Source organism: Stegostoma tigrinum, chromosome 21, assembly GCF_030684315.1.
Source record: "Stegostoma tigrinum isolate sSteTig4 chromosome 21, sSteTig4.hap1, whole genome shotgun sequence".
NCBI lineage: Eukaryota > Metazoa > Chordata > Chondrichthyes > Orectolobiformes > Stegostomatidae > Stegostoma > Stegostoma tigrinum.
The window spans coordinates 4622336-4646371 of record NC_081374.1 but is presented as its reverse complement, the minus strand read 5'-3'; the positions used below and the strand labels follow the sequence as shown (position 1 = coordinate 4646371).

General features: G+C 45.3%; 1 protein-coding gene across 2 annotated transcripts in view; it reads left to right on the top strand.

The window, feature by feature from the left end:
* LOC125462639 (putative helicase MOV-10) overlaps positions 1-24036 on the top strand; it is a 123584-nt gene extending 99548 nt beyond the window's left edge. Inside the window, exons 12-22 of one of the 2 annotated variants that reach the window (XM_048552867.2) lie at positions 1770-1873; positions 5444-5541; positions 6801-6920; positions 8055-8163; positions 10631-10748; positions 14342-14533; positions 16944-17018; positions 18495-18620; positions 19645-19733; positions 21467-21585; positions 22579-24036. In XM_048552867.2, coding sequence (XP_048408824.1) covers positions 1770-1873; positions 5444-5541; positions 6801-6920; positions 8055-8163; positions 10631-10748; positions 14342-14533; positions 16944-17018; positions 18495-18620; positions 19645-19733; positions 21467-21585; positions 22579-22640 — 1212 coding nt within the window. In that variant the 3' untranslated portion in view covers positions 22641-24036. Of the gene's footprint in view, positions 1-1769; positions 1874-5443; positions 5542-6800; positions 6921-8054; positions 8164-10630; positions 10749-14341; positions 14534-16943; positions 17019-18494; positions 18621-19644; positions 19734-21466; positions 21586-22575 lie in introns of both variants that reach the window. The other variant, XM_048552866.2, reaches the window with a different exon arrangement.

Here is a 24036-nt window from a genome sequence, read left to right as displayed (position 1 = left end):
AGCAAGGACAACATCATCAAGCTAGTGGACCTATGCCTCACCACCCACTTCACTTTCAATAACAAAACCTACAGACAAACCAACGGTACACCCATGGGATCTCCGATATCAGGGTTCTTAGCAGAGGCAGTAATGCAGAGACTCGAACAAACAGCTCTGCCAATCATCCAACCCAAACTTTGGGTCCGCTCTGTGGATGACACCTTTGTCATCACTAAACAAAACAAATTAGAGGAAACCTTCAAGACCATCAATAATACCCTTACTGGCATAACATTCACAAAAGAGGAGGAAAACAACAGCAAACTGCCATTCCTAGATGTCACAGTAGAGCGAACAGTCAATGGGGAACTTCAAACCAGCGTCTACAGGAAAACAACACATACGGACCAAATACTGAACTACAGGAGCAACCATCCCAACACCCACAAACGAAGCTGCATTAGACCATTATTCCAATGAGCCACCACACACTGCAGCACAGAGAAACTATGCAGAGCAGAGGAAAATCACCTATACAGCGTATTCAAAAAGAATGGGTAGCCAATGAACACAGTCCGCCGATTCCTCAGCAACAAACCCAAACAGACAAAACGGGCTCAGAAACCATAACCACTCTCCCCTACATCAAAGATATTTCCAAAATGACTGCCAGACTACTTGGACTTCTTGGCATCAGGGTAGCCCACAAACCCACCAACACACTAAAACAGCAGCTAATGAACTTAAAAGACCCTATACAGACAACAAATAAAACAAACGTCATCTACAAAATACCTTGCAAGAACTGTACAAACTGGCAGAAAGCTAGCCACCAGGATACGTGAACATCAACTAGCCTCAAAACGACATGATCCGCTATCACTCGTATCCTTACATATAGATAAGGAAGGACACCACTTTGATTGGGACAACACATCCATCCTAGGACAAGCCAAACAGAGACACGCACGAGAATTCGTGAAGCATGGCATTCCAACTGGAACTCCATCAACAAACACATTGATTTGGAGCCAATCTACCACCCCCTGAGAAAAAGAACAAGAAATGACATCATCATTGCAGGAAATGACATCACCAACCCAAGGAAACCTAAACAGATAAATAGAAAGCGGGACATAACACCAGCGCTTCGGAGGCTCACTGATGATGTTACCTAGAATGGTGATGAAACGTCTGAAAACTAACCTTCCAGCTCAGCGAGCAAACTCACATCCAGAACCTCAACCTGAGCTACAAATCTTCTCAAAACTCGCTAATATCTAACCCTGTGTTGTCCATGTCCTAGGAATCTTTGAGGTCAAAGTACAGGAAGCCTTACTTTGTATCTAGCCCCCTGCAACCTCTGTCCTATGAATTTTCTGATAGAAAATGTACAGAGGGAGTTTTGTGTGGTATTTGAGCAGGTTAATGTTTTGAGTATTTTTATTCCGTCTCCCCAACCACCTCCCCTGCTCTGCTATTTCCAATTTTACAACAACCTCGCCAACCGTCAATTTAAAAAAAGGCCCTGCTCAGCATCGTGAATTCACCAACTTGTGTGCTGTCGATATTGACCGATTTGCAGGCTCTTTATTTCACTGCCACATTGTACAGAAAACCCTGCATTGCTTTAGCACCTCTCACAACTTCAGGACCTCCCAATGATTGTTACGTACAAGAAAGTACGTTTGACTCATGTAGTGACTGTTGTGATGTGGGGAACTGTGAGCCCAGGTGGGAAGAGAGATAGTTGTTACTATTGCGAGCTCTTGTCTTGTGTCTATCAGGAATGCTCCAACTGGGCTGAATCCAAGCAGATGTTCGAGTTCCCGCCGAAAGAGCAACTCCTGCAATACCGTGTCATTGCAACCACACTGATTACAGCTGGAAGGTGAGTACTGAAAATTGTGTGACGGCAGTGACCTCTCATAGAATCCTGTAGTGCACAACACGGCCATTCACTTGTCGTGCCTGTGCTGTCTCAACTGCAGGAATGAATCCGCCCTGTTTGCGTTTTACTCCCACAACTCTGCAAGCGTAACCCCTTCTGTGTTTATCTAATTTCATTTGGAAAGGTTAAAGTACCCTACAGCACAAGCAAGTGATGAAAACGGTCATTGACAGTGCTGTCACAAAGAATTAATCTGCTCATCGTTAGTCTGAATTATTGCCAGGGCCCTACTGTTCCTGATCTCATTACAGCCTCCCAAACGTGGACAGAACAGCCGAATTTCAGAGGGGAGGTGAGAGTCACAGCCCTTGACATCAAGGCTACATTTGACTGAGTGTGGCATCAAGGACCCCTGCAAAACTGGGATCAAAGGGAATTCAGGGGAGAAGTCTCCGGTGGTTGGAGTCACACCTGACACACAGGAGGATGGTTGTGGTTGTTGGAGGGCAATCTTCTCAGCTCTAGGGTATCTCTGCAGGAGTTCCTCAGGGTAATGTCCTAGGCCCAGTCATCTTCAGCTGCTTCATCAATGACCTTCCCTCCACCATAAGGTCAGAGGTGGGGATGTTCGCCGATGACTGCACAATGTTCAGAACCAGTCACGACTCCTCAGGTACAGAAGCAGTCCGGGCCCAAACGCAGCAAGATCTGCACAATATCCAGACTTGGTTGACAAGTAACATTCATGCCACACAAATGCCAGGCTATGACCATCACTAATAAGAGACAACCTAACCACCACCCCTTGATAATCAACTTCCTTGAGATTGCCATTGACCAGAAACTCAACTGGACTCACCACATAAACGCAGTGGCTACAAGAGCAGGTCAGTGGTTGGATATACTGCAGCAAGTAACTCCCCTCCTGGCTCCCCAAAGCCTACTCATCATTTACAAGGTACAAATCAGGAGTGTGATGGAATACTCCCCACTCGCCTGGATGAGTGCAGCTCCATCAACACTCAAAAAGTCATCCAGGACAAAGCAGCCCCCTCAATTGGCACCTCTACTACCATCATGGTCAGGAGCAGTAGTGTGTACCATGTACAAGTTGTGCTAGGGAAATTCACTGAGCGTCCTTCAGCATTACCTTCCAAACCCACAGCTGCTTGCATCTAGAAGGACAAGGGCAGCAGATGCATGGGAATACCATCACCTGCAGGTTCCCCTCCAAGCTACTCACCATGCTTCGTTGTTCCTTCACTCTCTTGTATCAGAATCCTCACACGCCCTCCCTAAGGGCATTGTAGGTCTACCTACAGTACACGTACTGCATGGTTCAAGGAGGCAGCCCACTCCCACTTTCTCAAGGGGCAAGGAGGAATGGCAATAAATGTTGGCCAAACCAGCAACACCCATATCCCATGAGTAAATTTTACAAAAAAAACTGCTTCCCCTGGTTTATTTGATAATTATTCCATATAGCTTGCAGTGCAAAGGAATCTACCTCTCTGCAAGTTTTAACAATTCCTTTTCACATGTTGCTCTGGCTGTCTGTCTACCTCTGGTTCATTGCCCTAGAACTGAGTAGCTTGCTTGGCCATTTGAGAGAGCAGTCAGAAGGCAACAATGTCACTGTCAGTTCAGCGTTAACCACATTTCGTGGGTGTGGAGTCACATGTCTCAGACGAGGCAAGAGCAAAAATTTCCTTCCCAGAAGGACATTATGAGCCAGCTGGGATTTTATGACAATTGTCAGTGCTTTCTGTTTTGCCATTAAGCAACATTTTAATGCTATGTTTTACTGAACTTTGTTGAATTCCTGTGTCATTGTCTCTGATGATGAGATTCAAACCCCAGACCATTTACGGAATCATGGAATCCCTACGGTACAGAAGCAGGTCATTCGGCCCATCAAGTCTGCACAGTGCTCCGAAGAGCATCCCACCCATCCCACCCTCCAGTAACCCCTCATTTGGCATGACCAGTTCCCCTAACCTGCACATCTTAGGAAGCTGGAGCATCCACAGGAAAAACATGAAGACATGGGGAGAACTTGCAAACTCCACCCAGTTGCCCGAGGTTGAAATCAAACCCGGGTGGCTGGCACTGTGAGGCATCAGTGCTAATCACTGAGCCACTGTGCTGCCCCTAATCTGGGGCTCTAAATTGCTTGTCCGGTGACAATGCCATTCCTCGATCATCTTTCCACTTTCACCCTCCCCAACTTTGTTTATCATGACACATACTATTTTGTTCCTGCTCCTCATACATTATAGTATCCAATTCCATCTAAGCATTTTGTCCAAGTGCAACCACATTGATTTAGGATCTTTAGATGTAGCTCCCATGAAATGCTTTCAGCTGTTTCATCAAACAAAATTAATACAAGAGATTCTGCAGGCGACCAAATCTTTGGTCAAAGGTGTAGGCTTTCAGCATGTTTCAAAGAAGGTTAGAGATGTATAGAGGTTTAGGGAGGACATTCTGAAGCTCAGAGGCCCAAGTGAAAATACAGCTGTTATTAGTGATGATTAGTGGAGTTGGAGAAACAAAAAAATCTCAGGGATTGTGAATCTAGAGGGTGTCACAGAGTTATGACCAGCAATGAGACGGGTTTGAAAACAACGATGAGAATTTTAAAATTACACCGAGTGCCAATGCTTGTCAGCAAGTACAGGACTGACTGGTGATTGCGAGCTCAGAAGTGGGCAGAAGAGGTTCCTGTTTCTGGAGGGTCGAAGATGAGTTCACCTGGAAAAGTTGGAATAGTCAAGTGCAGATATTAATGTGGGGTTTGCCTACGCTTGAGGTGGGCAGTGTTACAAAGACAGTGTAATTATGTACTTATGAGATCCAGGTTTGATATGAATTTTGGGTTGTAAATAGTATGGTTCACCCTCAGTGTCCCTGAGGAGAGGGGTGCACTTGGTGCCCAGGCAATGGAGCTTGTTGTTGTGGCCAAGAACCCTCAACCTGGTATTGAGCTAAAAGAAATACCTTGTTTGTATTTCATGTTGGAAAATCAACCTGCAGAGACCCCAAATAATTCTTGGCTCAGGCCTCTCATTGAATAAACGATCATTCAAATCACGAGCAAAAGCAGGGGGGTTCAGCCCATTGAGCCTTTTGCACTGTTCGGTAGATCATTGCTGCGCTGTTTTTGTTCGGAACTCTGATACGTCTTGATTCCCGTGCCAAACACAAACCTACCTATTGTTCTGAAGATGTCTGAGTGGATTTCTGAAGAAAGGTCTTGACCCGAAATGTCAACTTGCATGTTCCTCTGATGCTGTGTTCCTCTAGCTCCACATCCCTACCTACCTCTGCCTTGTTTCAGTAACCCCACCTCCACTGCCTTTGAGGCACAGAGTTCAGTGTTTGTAGGGGTTCTTACACAACTGATGCATCAACCACTTGGGGGGGTTTGGTGGTGTTGGTTTTTCACATGAATAGATCCGGTGATGATGTGGTCCTTGTGGTTGTTTTACCATGTGAGTGAGATGTGTGGGGTGGGGACAAGTGAATTCCATTATAGTTTGTTGCTATTTATTTTATCTTTCAAAACAGGTTGGCCTCTGCAAAGTTCCCCAAAGGTCATTTTTCGCATGTGTTCATCGATGAGGCTGGGAATGCTGTTGAGCCTGAGTGTGTCATTGCTATTGCAGGTCAGTGTGTCACATCAACTGTAAAAACCTCTGCTTTTCTGTGTTCTGACCCAAATTACTCTACTTTAATACATAGATAGGAAGAGACTACACAGAAGGTTCAGTAACTACAGGGTACTAGCTTAAAATGATTGACATATAAGCCAGGGAAGATAAAGTTTTTCTTTATATGGGGAGAGTTACAGTATTTAAAAAAAAAAGGAGCAATGTATCCATACAGTCCCACGAACCTGCATCACTCAATAAGGCCATGTCTGACCTACTTTAACTCCACATTCCTGTCTACCTCCTTGTCAAATAAAAATCTCTCAAACTCAGTCTTGGATATATTCCAGTCTCCTCTGCTCCCTGAAGAAGAGAATTCTATATATTTGTGATCCTCTCAGTAGAAATTCCTCCATCCTCAGCGTTTGAAGAGGTCTCTTATTATAAGCTATGCGCCATCATCAGAACCTTGCGCCTTTCAGTAAGCTTGTCCCTCATTCTTCCAAACTTGAGTGAGTATAGGCCCAAGCCGCACTATCTTGCCTAAAAATGTCATGCGCCTTTTGTCAGGAATCAGCCTAGTCTGAAATATTTCCCAGTGCTTCTTTGATTCCCAGCTAATGATATACTGGACCAACAAAACCCAGTGTGTAACCTGATGTGATAGATCATAAGTTTGATTTTTTGCAATGGGTTGCTGTGGTACTGAGTCATTGGAAATATTCAAACGCACCCATAGATTTCTTTACTATGAGCATAAGTTTATTTCAGGAGAGGAAGAGAAAGCTACACTATAGTTTAGGAAGATCTTAATGAAAACCACTCAACAAGGTTTCAACCTTTTTCCCAGCAGTATCCTTTACAGAAAATTGATCCCAGGGATATATTGCTGCTATCACAGCTCTCTTTCAGTTTACCTCCTTGGACTGCTTAGAAGTTTGTGGAATTTGCTTCTTTTTCACAATGAGTACTTGTGATCAAAAACAAGCTGCCTAGAAGGGCAGTAGAAGCAGATTCATAGAATCTTTCAAAAGAGAATTAGAGAAATGCACAAAATCTCAATTTTCAGCCTATCCACAGAATTGTAAACCGCTTATTTCGGGATACATCACAGTGAACTACTTCTGTACCATCTCTGGCATTTTCATGTCCTCCTTAAAGTATGGTGCCCAAGTGTTTGATGGGGGACAGTGTAGAGCGAGCTTTACTTTGTACCTAACCCAGTGCCATCTCTGTCCTGGGAGTGTTTTGATGCCTATGTATTTTTGTTGAAGGATTGCTGGATGTGATGGATTTAGAAAAGAACAAGGATGGTGGACAGCTGGTTCTGACTGGAGATCCAAAGCAACTGGGACCAGTGCTGAGATCCCCCATTGCCATCAAACATGGTCTGGGTAAGTAAGTATGGATTATTGGTGCTTAGTGTGTTTCTCTTGCCTTGTTTACTACTGCCTTATAGGTGCAAGCTCATAACTAAGCTGGGCTGACCTGTCAGTGTTGGAAGGGTTCAGTAAGGTCAGGATTGAGAAGATATTTCTACTTGTCTGAGAGACACCGGAGCTAAGGGCCATAAGTAAAGGGCAGTCACTAATTAATCTTATAGGGAATTCAGGTGAAACGTTTTACTGAGAGTGGTGAGAGTGTGGAATTTAATATGACATTGGATGGTTAAGATGAATAATACAGAAACATTAAAGGGGAAGCTGGATAAACATATAAGGGAGGAATCAAAATTGTAGGTGACAGGATGAGACGGAGGGAGTGTGTGTGTGTCTGTGCATGTGTAGAGCATATCACCCAAAGTGGACTTGATATGTCCAATGGACTGTCGTAAATACTTCATACCTTTTGCAGATATCGCAAGTTTAGCTCCAAATCTAACCAGTTTATTTATTTTCAAGTGCAAATACTTTGTTCTGACGGTTTTGAGGAGCAGGACATTGTGAGTGTCTGTCACAGTGCTGCCTCTGGCTGTTCAAGAATGGAGTTTTCTTTCTGAGCTTTGTTTAATGCATGTCATTGCTTGCCCTTTCATGAGGCATTTTGAACATTGACCTAGCTCACTAGCACCTTCTAGTGGCCAGTGACTAGTAGAGGTTCTCTGGCACTTTGGCAGCGCCCTTTAATGTTGTGAAATGTAGCAGCATTAGACTCTGAGCTGAAGGAGACAGTTGTACAGGTCACCGAACGAAACCATTATTTACAGCAGAGGAGAGATGTAGATCCTGGGGGAGAGGTTTCTGTTCAGAGAGTGAATTTCAGAGTTTAGAGTCAGAACAGCCACTGATAGAGAGATTCGAAATCTGGGATAATCAAGAGGCCAGAATTGGAGGAGAATAGAGCCTTTATTAGCTGAGAGAGGTGTGGGCAAGGTGAGACCATGGAATTGTGAATGAGAATGCCAAAATAGGAGCTCCAGATTCAGGAGAAAAAATTTGTAAGTTAGATTTACAGCCCATACTGTCAGTTAGGATGGTGAACCTCTTTATATAGATGAAAGGTCTACAGTAACTCACTGTTTTTTTCAGATTTGTCTTTCCTGGAAAGGTTAATGAGTGAGAACACCCTTTACAAGAAGAACCCAAGCACTGGCCGCTACAATGAACATTTTGTAACAAAACTTCTGCATAATTACAGGTGGGTTCTGTGAGATCCCAGCCTCTCGTGAGTCTACTGTCTCTGATCAGATTATACTTTATCTTCATCTCTATCTGGATTTTTACCATCACTTCCTCTCATTCTCAGGAAAAATCATGGTCAAAATCCATTGATCCAATTCTGGCCTCTTGATTAGCCCAGATTTTGAATTTCTCCATCAGCAGCTACCTAAACTCTGGAATTCACTGTCTGAATGGAAACCTCTTCCCCCAGGATCCACATCTCTCCTCTGCTGTAAATTACAGCTTTATTTGGTCACCTGTACAACTGCCTCCTTCAGCTCAGAGTCTAATGCTGCTGCATTGACCATCTGAGGAAAAGTCATCTTTCGAAACATTAACTCTAGCTTTCTGTCCACAGATGCTCCCAGACCTGCAGGGCTTCTCCAGCTATTGCTGTTTTTATTTCCAATTTCTAGCTTCCACAGTATTTTGCTTTTTTTTTATGTCTTTCCCTTCATTTTGTGTTTGATTTGCAGCAGACATCAGTTATCTCCTGGTGCTGTGACCAGCTGGTCAGAGTCAGTGTTGAGCTGGAGCCTGACTAGTGAGTTCTCCTGTAGGCTACTCCGGTGCAGTGGGCATTTGAGTCAAGATCGATTGAACTTTCCACAATCTCGGATCCAAACCCCTTTCCATATCCCTGTGGCCCCTCTGCCAGCCGAGGCGAGTTGCCTCCAGGTCGGGAGATGCTGTGCCTTTTGGAGATATAGCTCCACTGGTACTAGGAGCATCCCATTCCCTCACCAGGTCCATGTCCTCTTTATGAAATTTGGTACAAGACGTTCTGGACCTCACTCACTCATGCACAATCTTACCCAAGCCCCTTCTCCTCCCCCTTGTGCTCCCCACCCCCACCCCACAATCCCCCACAACTTGTCTAGCCCTGAGATTTTGAGAATGCTGGAAATGTGACTGGTCACCTTGAACCTTTGTGTGACTTAATGAGGGCAAAGTTCCTTCACTGAAGGAGAAATGGTTTTGTCAATATTGTTAAGATCCTTGGGAAGTGATTGTTCTTTTGAACTTTCAGAATCTTTTAAGGAAGGAGTGGTTTCTACTTCCTTTTCTGAAATTAAATAATTTACTTCACTATTCAATTAAATCAAGCAAATCGGTGAACATTGAATTTTAACGAAAAAAACTCCACTCATTTAGAATAAAACAAAGTCAAACTCGATGCAATTTCCAAATGGAACAACAGACCTTTCTCTTTTCCCAGTTTCACTGTTATTGGAGAGCAAGGGTGGTTGAAGGATGGGTACCCTGCCCATTGAGGGTCCTGTATGCAGTGAAGGGTAGGGTCTGGTTTAAGCTGCCTCAGTGAGACAAGGTGAGGTACGAGTCCAATGGCCAGAGAGTTGTAGATGTAGAACTGTGATTTGGCCTGATGAGGCCCCTCAAATTGTCTGTTGGCAGATGGTGACCTTTGGGGTTAAGTTTCTGGCACAGTCTAGTCACAGAGTGGGAGAATCTGGGGTGTAAACACTGAGCACACAATGGACCCGGTGTCGACCCACTGACTTACAACCTCCCTCTTTTGGCTATCTGCTGTTCTGTCACAGATTCGAGATTGGAAGCTTATTCCATATGGAGAAGGTTAGAGTGATTCAGAGTGAGCAAACTGAGATGGGGTGACACTCCAAAGCCCTGAATGACCAAGTCAGCACTTGTGGATTGAGATTGTAATCGACTGGCTCTCCTGAGAGCCAAGGGAAATCTCCTTGTATAAAGTTTTCCTCTTGGCTTGACAAGGGAATTGTATCCATGAATTATTCATGTTGGTGTTCTGTAACATTCAAATATGATTGTCAGTGAGTAGCACTGTGGTAGTAGTGTATTCGGAGGAAGCTAGACATCAGTGCAACTTCAGAATTTGGTATTCTAATCATTTTAGTGTGAAGTTACACGTCACCTAGTCCTTACTGCACCTGATGAAGAAGCACAACATCAAAAGCTTGTGATTTCAAATAAACCTGTTGAACTATAACCTGGCTTCATGCGACTTCTGACTTTGTCCACCCCAGTCTAGTACTGGCACCTCCACGTCATGGCTATTAATCTTTATATAGCAGAGATGGACAGATTCCACACTAATGAGGGAATCACAGCTTGTTGGGGGTTGACAGGAATGTGGAGTTAAGATCAACTGTCATGTTTTGAAATGGCACAGCAGAGTCGAGAGAGAGAGAGAATGGCCCACTCCTCTTAATTTGTACCTCTGAGTATGGAAAACACAGAGGGTGGTGCTGGGGAAGGGGCAGGAACGTTTGCTGTGCTGAGATGAAGAAGGGTGTAAAGCTCCATATGAAGCACAAGGGCTAGGATGGATTTATTGGGCTGAATGTCCTAATAATCTGTTGACATACCCTGTAATTAAAAGGGAAATTTCGATCAGTCATTACTTACACTCCTTGAAGTTATCTGATGTTCTTGTGTTTTGTCAGGTCACATCCCAGCATTCTGAGGATCCCCAATGAGTTGTTCTACGATAATGAGCTGAAACCACAAGCTGATACGTTAATCAGCCATTCTTACTGTCAATGGCAACACCTGCTAAAGAAGGTATGTTTGACAGTGGGAGCTTTACCCTGATGTTTGCTTACTGTCAGCACTTATCCCACACCAGGATAACTCTCCATACTCCATCTCCCACAAAAGGGTAACTCTCTGTACTCCATCTCCCACACCAGGCTAACTCTCTGTACTCCATCTCCCACACCAGGGTAACTCTCCGTTCTCCGTACTCCATCTCCCACACCAGGGTGACTCTCCGTACTCCATCTCCCACACCAGGGTGACTCTCCCTATTCCATCTCCCACACCAGGGTGACTCTCCGTGTTCCATCTCCCACACCAGGGTAACGCTCCCTATTCCATCTCCCACACCAGGATAACTCTCCATTCTCCGTACTCCATCTCCCACACCAGGGTAACTCTCCGTACTCCATCTCCCACACCAGGGTAACTCTCTGCTCTCCGTACTCCATCCCCCACACCAGGGTAACTCTCCGTACTCCATCTCCCACACCAGGGTAACTCTCCGTTCTCCGTACTCCATCTCCCACACCAGGGTAACTCTCCCTATTCCATCCCTCACACCAGGGTGACTCTCCGTGTTCCATCCCTCACACCAGGGTGACTCTCCGTGTTCCATCACTCACACCAGGGTGACTCTCCGTGTTCCATCCCTCACACCAGGGTGACTCTCCGTGTTCCGTCCCTCACACCAGGGTGACTCTCCGTGTTCCGTCCCTCACACCAGGGTGACTCTCCGTGTTCCGTCCCTCACACCAGGGTGACTCTCCGTGTTCCGTCCCTCACACCAGGGTGACTCTCCGTGTTCCGTCCCTCACACCAGGGTGACTCTCCGTGTTCCGTCCCTCACACCAGGGTGACTCTCCGTGTTCCGTCCCTCACACCAGGGTGACTCTCCGTGTTCCGTCCCTCACACCAGGGTGACTCTCCGTGTTCCATCCCACACACCAGGGTGACTCTCCGTGTTCCATCCCTCACACCAGGGTGACTCTCCGTGTTCCATCCCTCACACCAGGGTGACTCTCCGTGTTCCATCCCTCACACCAGGGTGACTCTCCGTGTTCCATCCCTCACACCAGGGTGACTCTCCGTGTTCCATCCCTCACACCAGGGTGACTCTCCGTGTTCCATCCCTCACACCAGGGTGACTCTCCGTGTTCCATCCCTCACACCAGGGTGACTCTCCGTGTTCCATCCCTCACACCAGGGTGACTCTCCGTGTTCCATCCCTCACACCAGGGTGACTCTCCGTGTTCCATCCCTCACACCAGGGTGACTCTCCGTGTTCCATCCCTCACACCAGGGTGACTCTCCGTGTTCCATCCCTCACACCAGGGTGACTCTCCGTGTTCCATCCCTCACACCAGGGTGACTCTCCGTGTTCCATCCCTCACACCAGGGTGACTCTCCGTGTTCCATCCCTCACACCAGGGTGACTCTCCGTGTTCCATCCCTCACACCAGGGTGACTCTCCGTGTTCCATCCCTCACACCAGGGTGACTCTCCGTGTTCCATCCCTCACACCAGGGTGACTCTCCGTGTTCCATCCCTCACACCAGGGTGACTCTCCGTGTTCCATCCCTCACACCAGGGTGACTCTCCGTGTTCCATCCCTCACACCAGGGTGACTCTCCGTGTTCCATCCCTCACACCAGGGTGACTCTCCGTGTTCCATCCCTCACACCAGGGTGACTCTCCGTGTTCCATCCCTCACACCAGGGTGACTCTCCGTGTTCCATCCCTCACACCAGGGTGACTCTCCGTGTTCCATCCCTCACACCAGGGTGACTCTCCGTGTTCCATCCCTCACACCAGGGTGACTCTCCGTGTTCCATCCCTCACACCAGGGTGACTCTCCGTGTTCCATCCCTCACACCAGGGTGACTCTCCGTGTTCCATCCCTCACACCAGGGTGACTCTCCGTGTTCCATCCCCCACACCAGGGTGACTCTCCGTGTTCCATCCCTCACACCAGGGTGACTCTCCGTGTTCCATCCCTCACACCAGGGTGACTCTCCGTGTTCCATCCCCCACACCAGGGTGACTCTCCGTGTTCCATCCCCCACACCAGGGTGACTCTCCGTGTTCCATCCCCCACACCAGGGTGACTCTCCGTGTTCCATCCCCCACACCAGGGTGACTCTCCGTGTTCCATCTCCCACACCAGGGTGACTCTCCGTGTTCCATCTCCCACACCAGGGTGACTCTCCGTGTTCCATCTCCCACACCAGGGTGACTCTCCGTACTCCATCTCCCACACCAGGGTGACTCTCCGTACTCCATCTCCCACACCAGGGTGACTCTCCGTACTCCATCTCCCACACCAGGGTGACTCTCCGTATTCCATCTCCCACACCAGGAGAGACAGACACTCAAGTATGAAAATTGTAGTTTTGAGGGTGTACTTGGTCTGTAGCTTCTGCAGAGCACCCTCTGTCTCATTCTGTTATGCTTCCTCTCTCTAGCAATCATCTGGCTGAACATCCCACTATCACTTAAAGTTATATCCAATGTACCATCTCGTTTCAGCATCCATGAACTGAATTCTTGCTTTTACACAACAAGACAATTGAAATTCCTTGCCCTCGGTATTCCTTTTGTCCTACAAACTACAAGTTTTTGAAATGCAAAACCTGGACAATATCCATGCTTGGGCTGAAATGTGGCAAATAACATTTGCACCACACAAATGCCAGGGCATGACCATCACCAATAAAAGACAGTCTAACCACCACCCTTTGACATTCAATGGCGTTACCATCAGTGAGTCCTCCACTATCAACATCCTGGGGGTTACCATTAACCAGAAACTCAACTGACCTAGCTATAAAGACACTGCGGCAACAAAAGCAAGTCAGAGGCTAACTGAATACTGTGGAGAGTAACTCACCAACTGACTGCCCAAAGCGTGTTCACCATCTACAAGGCACAAGTCAGGAGTGTGATAATACTACCCACTTGCCTGGATGAGTGCAGCCCCCACAACATGCAAGAAGCTTGACAAGGACAAAGCAGCCCGCTTGATTGGCACCATACCCACTAACGTTGATTCCCTCCCCCACTGACGCTCAGGAGCAGCAGTGTATACTATCTACAAGATGCTCTGCAGAAATTCACTAACAATCCGTAGAGAGCAACTTCCAAACACATGATCACTTCCACCTAGAAGGACAAGGGCAGCAGATACATGGAACACCACCACCTTCAAGTTCCCCTCCAAGCCACTCCCCATCCTGACTTGGAAATATATCACTGTTCGTTCACTGTCGCTGGGTCAAAATCCTGGAATTCCCTCCCTAAGGACGTTGTTGGTCAGCCTACAGCACATGAACTGCAGCAGTTCAAAAAGGCAGCTCACCACCAAATTCTCAAGGGCAAAAAAAAGGCAGCTCCAGCTAACGAGACGCACGTCCCATGAAAAGAATTCAGGAGAGAGAATAAAACTTGCTGGAGAGATGGGTGGTTTTGGGAGGGTGTTGGGGAGTGGGGAGCGAAGAGGATGTGTAAGTACTACAAGTGAGTGCTGTTCCCTCTGGGGAAGACTAACGACCTCAATCAGAGGCCATCATGCTAGTTCTGGTGAATTTGCCACATTGACATTCAATATTTTTGGATTCTAGGGCTTTCCAATAATCTTTCATGGACTTCTAGGAGAAGATCAGAGAGAGGAAAAGAGCCCATCCTTCTTCAATCTTGATGAGATCGATCAAGTCTTGAAGTACCTGAAGAAGCTGCTGACCAACCAGGGAAAGAAGGGTGTTGCCAAGACTTCACCCAAAGAAATTGGGGTTATTGCTCCTTACAGGAAACAGGTTTGGAATTTCTACCTGGGGACAGTGGAGGTGAAATTAAAGAATAGCTGCTTTCTGTTTTATTCATTCACGGGATGAGGATGCCACTGGCTAGGCAGCATTTATTGCCCATCTCGAAATACCTAGTGGGCAGTTCAGAGTCAACCACACTGCTGTGGGTCTGGAGTCACATGTAGGCCCAGAGCAGGTAAGGATGGCAGTTTCCTTCCATAAAGGACATGTGAACCGGATGGGTTTTTCCAACAATCGACAATGGATTCATTGTCATCATTAGATTGTTAATTCCAGATATTTTATTGAATTCAAATTCCATGGCGGGTTCGAACCAGGGTCCCCAGAACATTATCTGGGTCTCTGGATTAACAGTCCAGTGATAATACCACTAGGCCATCGCTTGAGAACAATCAAAAGGATCATACCCCGCCCCCAAATTCCAATTTATTTATGTGCAGCCGTCCATGAAGTTGTCTTGTCCTTGTCTTTGTCCTTGTAACAGCCTCCATGAGTTTGTTGTGTTAAAACTGAGAGCCATCTCATGCACTTGTGATTCTAACTTGACTTGCAACTCAGAATTGTCACCTTTTGTCACTTGCCCCACTTTTCCCTGAAAATACCACACCTCAGACTTTTATAACTCATCATATGCATCTTTGTGTTAGTCTCACTATTGTCGGTTCTTCACTCAGAGCCCTGTAACTTGCTTCACTGTTTTGAACCGTTTCTCAATTTCCCATTGAAAATGCCTTTTCACTGCCCCTTTCTGACACTGATCACAGTAACTCACTGGGTGTGTTTTTAAAAAGGAAAGTCTCCCTGTCTTTCTTGCTTATGCACCAACAGAATTGCACAGCACTGTGGAAAGTGAAGAGAAAGGGCTATGATGGTTGGTGACAGAAGTAGGCTTTAGGGAGATAGCGGAGTGACGGCAACAATACCCATGGTGTCGAGCCTGGGCAGCTGATGGCACAGTCATTAGTGGGTTGATATAGTCAGGAAGAGGGATGGCATGCCAAAAGGCAGGAGACGTGTAGGGATCAGTGGGGTGTGGCAGTTTAAAAGGGACAGACACAAAAACAAATAGCGAGTAACACAGCAATCTCGAGGTTGCTGGATTTTTGCTTTCACAGAACAAAACAATTGAAATTCCTTGCCCTCTGTATTCCTTTTGCCCTACAAACTACAAGTTCTTGAAATGCAAAACCTGGATAATATCCAGGCTCGGGCTGAAAAGTGGCAAATAACATTTACACATCCGAAACATCTGAAACTTTCCTGCTCCTGAGATGCTGCTGGGTCTGCTGTGTTCATCCAGCTCCACACCTTGTTATCTCAGACTCTCCAGCACCTGCAGTTCCTACTATCTCTGTTACATTCCTGTTTTTCAAAGGGATGTTGAAACTACTTGTGCAGCTGTCATAAACCGGCCAGGATCTTTTGTTTTTATTCATTCACAGGATGAGGGCGTCACTGACCAGGCAGCATTTATTGCCCATCCCCAATTGCCCAGAGGGCAGTGAAGAGTCAACCACATTGCAGTGTGTCTGGAGTCACATCTAGGCTAGACCAGCTAAGGATGGCACTTCCTTCCCTAAAGGATATTAATGAACCGGCTGGATTTTTCCCAACAATTGACCATGATTCATGTTCATCATTAGACTCTTTATTCCTGATTTTTATTGAATTCAAATTCTACCATGTCCTTTGGTGGATTTGAACCTGGTCCCCGGAATTTTACCTGGGTCTCAGTGGTTTTGTTTGATAATTGTGCGTAGGCCAAGGGTTTTAGCAGAACTACTTGGGGTAAATGGAATGAAGATACAGATAACCCCTTAAGTACAGATTGTGGGCTAAATTGTGAGGAGGGGTTATGCAAATCAGGCTTACTTTTTCTGTCGAATTAAGATGGTTAAGGGGTGCTCTGGTTAAAGTCTCCACGTATTAGCAGGAAATGATGGGTAGATAAACTATTCCCACTGGCGCCTCTGGGATGGGGGAACAGAGTCTGAGAATTAGGACCAGCTCGTTTAGGAGAGGTGTTAGGAAGCACTTCTACATGCAAAGGGTAGGGGAGGTTTGGAACTGTCTTCCACAAAAAACAGTGGATGATCATTCAGTTGTTCATTTTAAATCTGACACAGATAAATTTCTGTTCAGCAAAAGCGTTGAGGGACATGGGCCAAAGGCAGATATATGGAGTTAGGCCAAAAATCAGCCATGACTTCATTGAATGGCAGAACAGACGCGAAGAGCTGAATGGCCTGTTCCTTTATTCCGATGTTCCTGTGTCCTAACTGTGTAGAATGGAACGCACTCGAGATGTTGAATGATCTCCTTCTGTGATGCTTAGTTGTTAGCTGCGGCAACGCTTAAGTCAGCTCTCATGCTGTTTAATCAAACTTACTCTCGGCAGGTTGAGAAAATCCGCGAAGCGATTAACCGAGTGGACAAGGAGCTGAAGGTCATGGATAACATCAGAGAGTTGAAGGTATGTGGCAATGCTGAGGTGACCGGTAATGGTATTTTATCCTGGAACTGCTTCCTCTTTCTTTTCAATCTGAACCTTGTGGATTTGGCATTTTCTAAATGTTGGCTAAATAAAAGTCTTTATTTGTGCATGGTTTTCTTTCCCCTGTGATGAATTTCAAGGTCAATTCATCTAAATCCAACCTCTGGGTGGCCCAGACACTTAGCGCTCATGAATGTTTTGGAAGGGCAGCCAGTGCTATTTTGCTTGACATTACAGCAGCCAATTTGTACACAGCAAGCTCCCAGAAACAGGAAACCAAAAGCCGACTGCTGACAATCTGAGAGAAAAGTTAAAAATACGAAATACTTGGCAGCTCAGGCAGCATCTATAGAGGGAAGCAATGAACATTTTGAATTGAATTCTGAAAAAAGAATCATATTTGACTTGCGAAGTTAATTGTTTCACTTTCTACAGATGCTGCCAGACTTACTGAGTATTTCCAGCAAGTTCTGTATTTTGTTAAACCCCATGTTGATGTTGATTGAGGAATATCTGTTGGTCAAGGGAGAAATCCCCTGCTGTTCAAAAATAGTAGGCATGCCTCTGCTCAGCAACTATTGCAAAAGACAGTCCCTCTGACAGTGCAGCACAGTGAGTGTTAGCCTGGTTCATGTGCCCATTCGTCTGCAGTAAGGTTTGACCCCACCTGCTCCCAGCGAAGCCACAATTATTTGTGAAGAATTGAGCTTAATCCATGAAACTTAATGCTTCTTCATTGTGTGTTGGTTGACTCACATGAGAGCCCAGAATGCAGAGTTTAAAACCTGCACAAGCTCAGTAAAGCAAAACTCTACCCAGTGTAGCAAGTGTGTTGATGCCAATGGCTTTTCCTGCTGCCTCAGATGGACTTTAAAAACAAAAGGCAAATTAATCAGCGTCTTTCCTTTTAAGAACTGTTATTTAGTAATGGCCTTTACTAATTGTTAGCATCCAGCAGGAATCACATTACTCTCTCAATCGCACTTTAATCAACTGATTGAAGGTATTGACTTTAGTCTGAAATCAGCAGGTGTGTTTTAAATATTGTCGAACTCTGAACAGCCTGATTTGATACAACAGAAATTGCTGGCGAAATTCAGCAGGCCTGGCAGCACCTGTGGGGAGAAAGCAGAGTTAGCATTTAAAGTCAAATGACTCTTTGTCAGAACTGGCAAAGTTCTGAAGAAGAGTCACTGGGCTCAAAACATTAACCCTGTTTCTGTCTGCATAGATGCTGAGTTCCTTCAGCACTTTGTGTCGGATCACCAGCATCCCCAGTTCTTTGTTTTATTTGACTTTTGATATTTGATATTTATTTGGTGACTTGTTTGTAATTGCTGCTGATGGTAATGGCAGGTAATTAACACCACTTGCCCAATGTAGCTAGCTGTCACTGCTGAGTCCAGGCGCAGAACGTGATGGGCACAGAGATTTTAAGTGTTTGCATTTCTTTAGGTGGGGTCGGTCGAGGAGTTTCAGGGACAGGAACGAAAAGTGATTATCATCTCCACAGTCCGCAGCTGTTCTGATTATTTACAGATGGACGAGGACTTCAACCTAGGCTTCCTTAAAAATCCAAAGGTATTTTTGTTACAACTCATCCCCAAAGCCCTCCACACTGCAGTGATGTTACTTGCCCCCTCATTGGTTTTGAAGTATCGTCACAATTCTAGGAAACATGGTCTGAACACCCACAACCAGAAATTTAGTAATGACCACCCATCTGTATTTGTGATATCAACTGAAAGATAATTAATAGCTCCAGGGCACCAGAGGGAACTCTCCAGCTCTTCATTTAAAAATAGTAGCTGTCTCCATTTGAGCGAGCAAACAAACAGGGTGTCTCGTTCAAGGTCATAGTTTTAGGATGAGGGGCAGCAGCTTTAAAATAGAGACGAGGAAGAATTACTGTGGAATTCACTCCCTTAGAGTGCAGTGGATGCCAGGACACTGAATAACTTTAAGGAGGAGATAGATTTTTAATTAGTAACATGTTAAAGTGTTATTGGGAGTGGACAGGAAAGCAGAGTTGAGGCTGAGATAAGATCTGCCATGATTGTATTAAATGGTGGAGCAGACTCGCGGGGCTGAATGGCCTACTCCTGCTCCTAGCTCTTCTGTTCACATCGAAAACACTGGAAACCGCTGTAAAATTTCTCATACTTGTGAATGCAATCCCATACAAGGGTGTATTAATATTAGTTTTGAAGATCTGACCCACAGATATTACCTTGTACTTACGTACAGCTATTTTACCTTGCCTGGCCTTGCGTATAAATCGACTCGTGAACAGACTGTAATGGAACCTCCTTGCAACCTGGGGACTGCCTGTACCGGGGGGCTGTGCAGCACTCCCTCTGCACTGCATGGGCAGTGTCTGTCAGTCTGGATGAGGGGCTCAACAGGTCAGACCGAGACATGATCCTGTGACCTGACTTAGCAGTTAGAGTGAGTAATGGTGAGAGATAATGTGCTTCCCAATTGGCTATCGATTGCATTCTCCGTGTCACTCTTGTAAATCTGGACTGCCTTATGGGCTGTGTATGGTGTGAAAATTGTTTGTTAATGAATATTGAGCAACCTTCCTTTCTGTTCTTTTCGATAGCGTTTTAATGTTGCACTGACCAGAGCCAAGGCCCTGTTGATAGTGGTGGGAAACCCCATTATCCTCAGCAAAGACCCAAACTGGAACAGGTAGGTGAACCCTCTCATGCTAACTACCATGAAACTGCCACCAGTTCCAGTTTGCAGCTACAGGATTGCGGAGCTGTCCTGTGACCTGTTCAGGACCTTTATGAAAGCTTCAGCAACCCCCAAGTATCGCAGCTGAGTTAATGCATTTGTCACCTGGAAGCTGCCAAAACTGGGGAACAATTGTAGGAAAGCAGCTTTTAAGAAAAAACCACTTACCTACATTTTGACCATGTAACATTCTAAAAATTATTGGGGATGGGAAAATTGGCTATTGACTAAGTCTGGAATATCCAATGATCTAACATGGCCCTGTCCAGCTAAGGCTCACTGTGGGACGTGGAATATTGACAGGGGGAGTGTGATCAGGATGACAGTTCTTCGGAGCTTTGGTGAACGGTGCTGGAGGAAAAAGGGGTGGGGCTATGGTGGTTAGAACAGAGAGATCATTTAGTGAATCCTGGAGGATTCTGATCGATCAAAGTTGGCAGCTTGTGTTCTTCATGTGACCGTGGCTTGCAGGGCAACATGGTCCAGTCATGTTTGCTCAGTTCCCCTATTGACCTTTCCTGGTCTAGGAGATACTCCGAGGAATCTTGGTTAAGCTTTTCCTTGTGTCACGTGCAGTGAATGAGCACGGCTCCAACATTGCTTCAGAAGCGCAGTAACATCCAGGGAGACACTACTCCTCACTCAACACCACAATCTTCAACATTCACTCCCTCCATCACTGATGCTCAGTGTGTACCAGCTCCAAGGTGCACTGCAGACATTCACCAAGGCTCCTTAGACAGAACCTTCCACTATCTAGAAAGACATGGGCAGCAGATACATGGGAACATTACCCTCTGCAAATTCCACCCCAAGTTACTCATCATCCTGACTTGGAAACATATCCTTCACTGCTGCTGGGTCAAAATCCTGGAAATTCCTCCCTCCGGCATTTTGGGTCCACATACACCACATGTACTGCGGCAGTTCAAGAAGGGAGCTCACCACCACGTCTAGGGCAACTATGGACAGATAATAAATGCTGGCCCAGCTGGTGATGCCCACAAGTGAATAAAAAGTAAAAGATGATTAACTATTGATGATAATGGAGCTCTTATTTCTAGAGAACGGGGCGAAAGAAAATCTGCATCTCATTAAAACCGTGGACCAGTAGGGTCAAAAAAGGGAGGATGTCTGTCTGTTTGGAGGTGTGGGGAAGAGCCCACAACTAGGTGTTGCAAGATAATTTATTAATAAATCGCAAAGGGAATACAGGAGAAACATTTTTTCACAGAGTGGCAAGATAAAGGAGCTCATGACCACTAGAACTGGTTATGGTAAACAATAAAGACTTATTAAAGGGCACTTGGATAAACACATGAGGGAGAAGGATTAACCTGAGGCTGGAAGGAGACAAAAATACAAGTGACAATAAATTACCGTTGTATTGTATTCTTTTCTACCTTGTTGGCCAAATGGCCTGATTCTGTCCTGCATACCCTAAATAAATCCAAGTTGTTTGTTGAATGAAGGAACTTTGCTGAGTTTGCAGGTCTGTGTCGCATTTGAGACAGTGAACAGTCACTGATGGTAGAGGGAAGAAGATTGGGGATGCACGAGGGGATTGTATTGGAGGATGTGGTGGGGTGGGGTGGTAGTAAGGCAGCAGGAGCGGAAGAACCATTGCCTAGGAGAAAACGGAGTCTTTGTATCTGTCTGCTCCTGACTCAGTGTTTTATCTGCAGATTCCTGAACTACTGTGTCAATAATGAGTGTTACACTGGCTACAATTATGCAAGTGATGATCTTGAAAGTGACCTTGTTGAAGGCCTTGAAAAGCTTGGCCTGGACCCTGACCCAGCAGGTACGTTCAAGGATGTTAAGAAGTGAGTGTGTATGTGTTTTCTTCCCCCGTATTTACATAGAAAGGAAAAGGTAAAGTAGCCAGACTCCAAGAAAGCTGCTGTCTCGTTAGTGAGACAGACAATTGGTGCTAGTTTCACGTGAGGGTCACCACACCTCAGAAGATAGGAGAGGTTGAGAACGAGAGTCCTTAATGGTAACCTCAGCTAGCGCAGGAATCGAACCCATGTTTTAGTATCACTCCGTATTGCAAACCAGCCGTCCAGACAGCTGAACTATTGGAAAATTGCCACAGAATATTAAATCAAATTGCACAAAATGTAATCTTTGAGAATACCTCATTTGTAAGGGGTTTTGACTTGATTTGTTGGGGAATTTAGTATTGAGATGAGATCTGTATTCACTGGAGTTCAGAAGAATGAGAGGGAATATGTTTAAAATGTCTATAATTCCCAAGGGCTGAATAGACTGAATGCAGGGCTGATGCCAAGCAGCTAGAGAACAAGGAGCCATGGTCTCAGGATACAGGGTGGGCCAATTTGAACTGATATGAGGAGAAATGTTTTCACTAAAAGGTGGTAAACCTGTGAATTCTCTACCACAGGCTGTTGAGATCCAGTCCCTCAATATATTTAAGAAAGAAAGATTTTTAGACACTAAAGGAGTTTGGGGTGAGTGTACGATTACAGTGCTCAAGTGATGTAACTATGATCATACTGAATGATCGAGAGAGTTTGATGGGCTGAGTAGCCTACTCCTATTGGTGTTTTGGTTAAGAGAAGTTCCTGGCTTGAAGAATAGGTGGGAAATAACTAGGAGGTCAGTAGTGGTGTGGATAGGGTATAGTTAAACTGGGACGTGGTGCTGATGGGACTCATGACATCTTCTCGTTTCTGTCTTGAAGTTTGTTGCTCACACTTTGGGAATATAATGTGGGGATGGGTGAGACACATTGTCCAGTGGCCTGACTTGTTTATTCTGAATTGCTCAGCAGATCCTGATACTCTCAGCATGATTCAACAGCAGCTGGAGCCTGAATGGAGAAGTGAAGTTTGATGAAACTGAAGCTTAAACATGAAGACAGCAACAACATTGCAAACTCTGAATGTCTAAAATTTGACTGGGAGAGCTGCTTTAGTCAAATGTTTATATTAATATATATTTGTAAAATTTGAGAAGAAAATTGAGTTCTCTTAAAATGAAGTACTTTCTATAAATTGTTTAGTTTCAAAATTGTGAATTTTTAACTGTTTTCTACAAATGGGACCTATGATGTGTTATGGTAATGCTGCATTTCTGAATTCTGCTTTTTCCATTGTGTTGAGGTTCTGCTCTGCAGGTACTGGTGTGGAAAGTCCATCTTCAAACTGCCCATGTATCAAGATGAAGTCTCACATAGTTTGGGCACTTGTAGCTGATCCCTAGTTCCACCTCTGACCTGTGTTGCACTGGCCTATTCTTAGCAGCAGGGTTTACTGTAACAGACCTCAGCAATTTTGGGGTCATCTGCAGTTCCTTACCAACTTGCCTCTTTCCACCTTGGCAAGTTATAGACTGCAGAAGGTAGACAGAACGTGTCCCTCCTCTCCTTGCCAACCATGTCCAAATAGCGACTCTGCTGAGTTGCTACTGGTTGGACCATGGGCAGTGTATTATTTGTTTTGAACCCACGCTGCATCCTGAGCCTTGCTGGCAACCTAGCATTTGTGGATGATCTAATACAGTCAATCATAAACTGTGATGTTTACCCACACCTACTGTCTGTTTAATTGCTGCTTGTTGCTCAGCTCAAACTTTAGAAATGAGTGACATACCTTATGCTCCTTTAACAAAGAAGCTGCCTTTACCAGATTCATTATCACTGATCTTCATAGTTAGCAACAATTTTTCACTTACAGATTGAGGCTGTGCATATTATCGAAGACATCTGTAATCTGTATGTATTTGTCAGAATGTGCAGGTTCCTGTAATGCGCTTCCAAATGACTGACTGCTTTGTCTGCTTCCTACTTCAGATTTGTGGGAGGAGATTTGATTTTGCTAAAATTTGAAGATATTGGGTGGACACCCATTTATACATCTGTGAAACAGAAAAGGCAGAGAGACACACAAACGGATGGCTGATCGGAAACCATGCAAAGTCAGGATGACCGTGTTTGTGTGCCTGGTTTATTTCATCAGCAGCTGCTTGCTCCTGTACAGCCAAGTTCACAAACAAGGGGGGAGAATGTAGTAAGAGGCTTAATCCCAGGTGGTGAATATGTTCCTTGTTTGGTCTCTCACACCCAGCCCCTCGTTCCTTCATTATATCATTGCTGTGACTGATCTGGTGGCAGTCTTCTTCACTGAGGTTTTCTAGATGAATAATTAGCTTGTTTTGTCTGTGGCTTACCATTTGAAAAAAATGCAATATCTGGAGATCTCAATAAATTTTATAAATATATAAATATTTA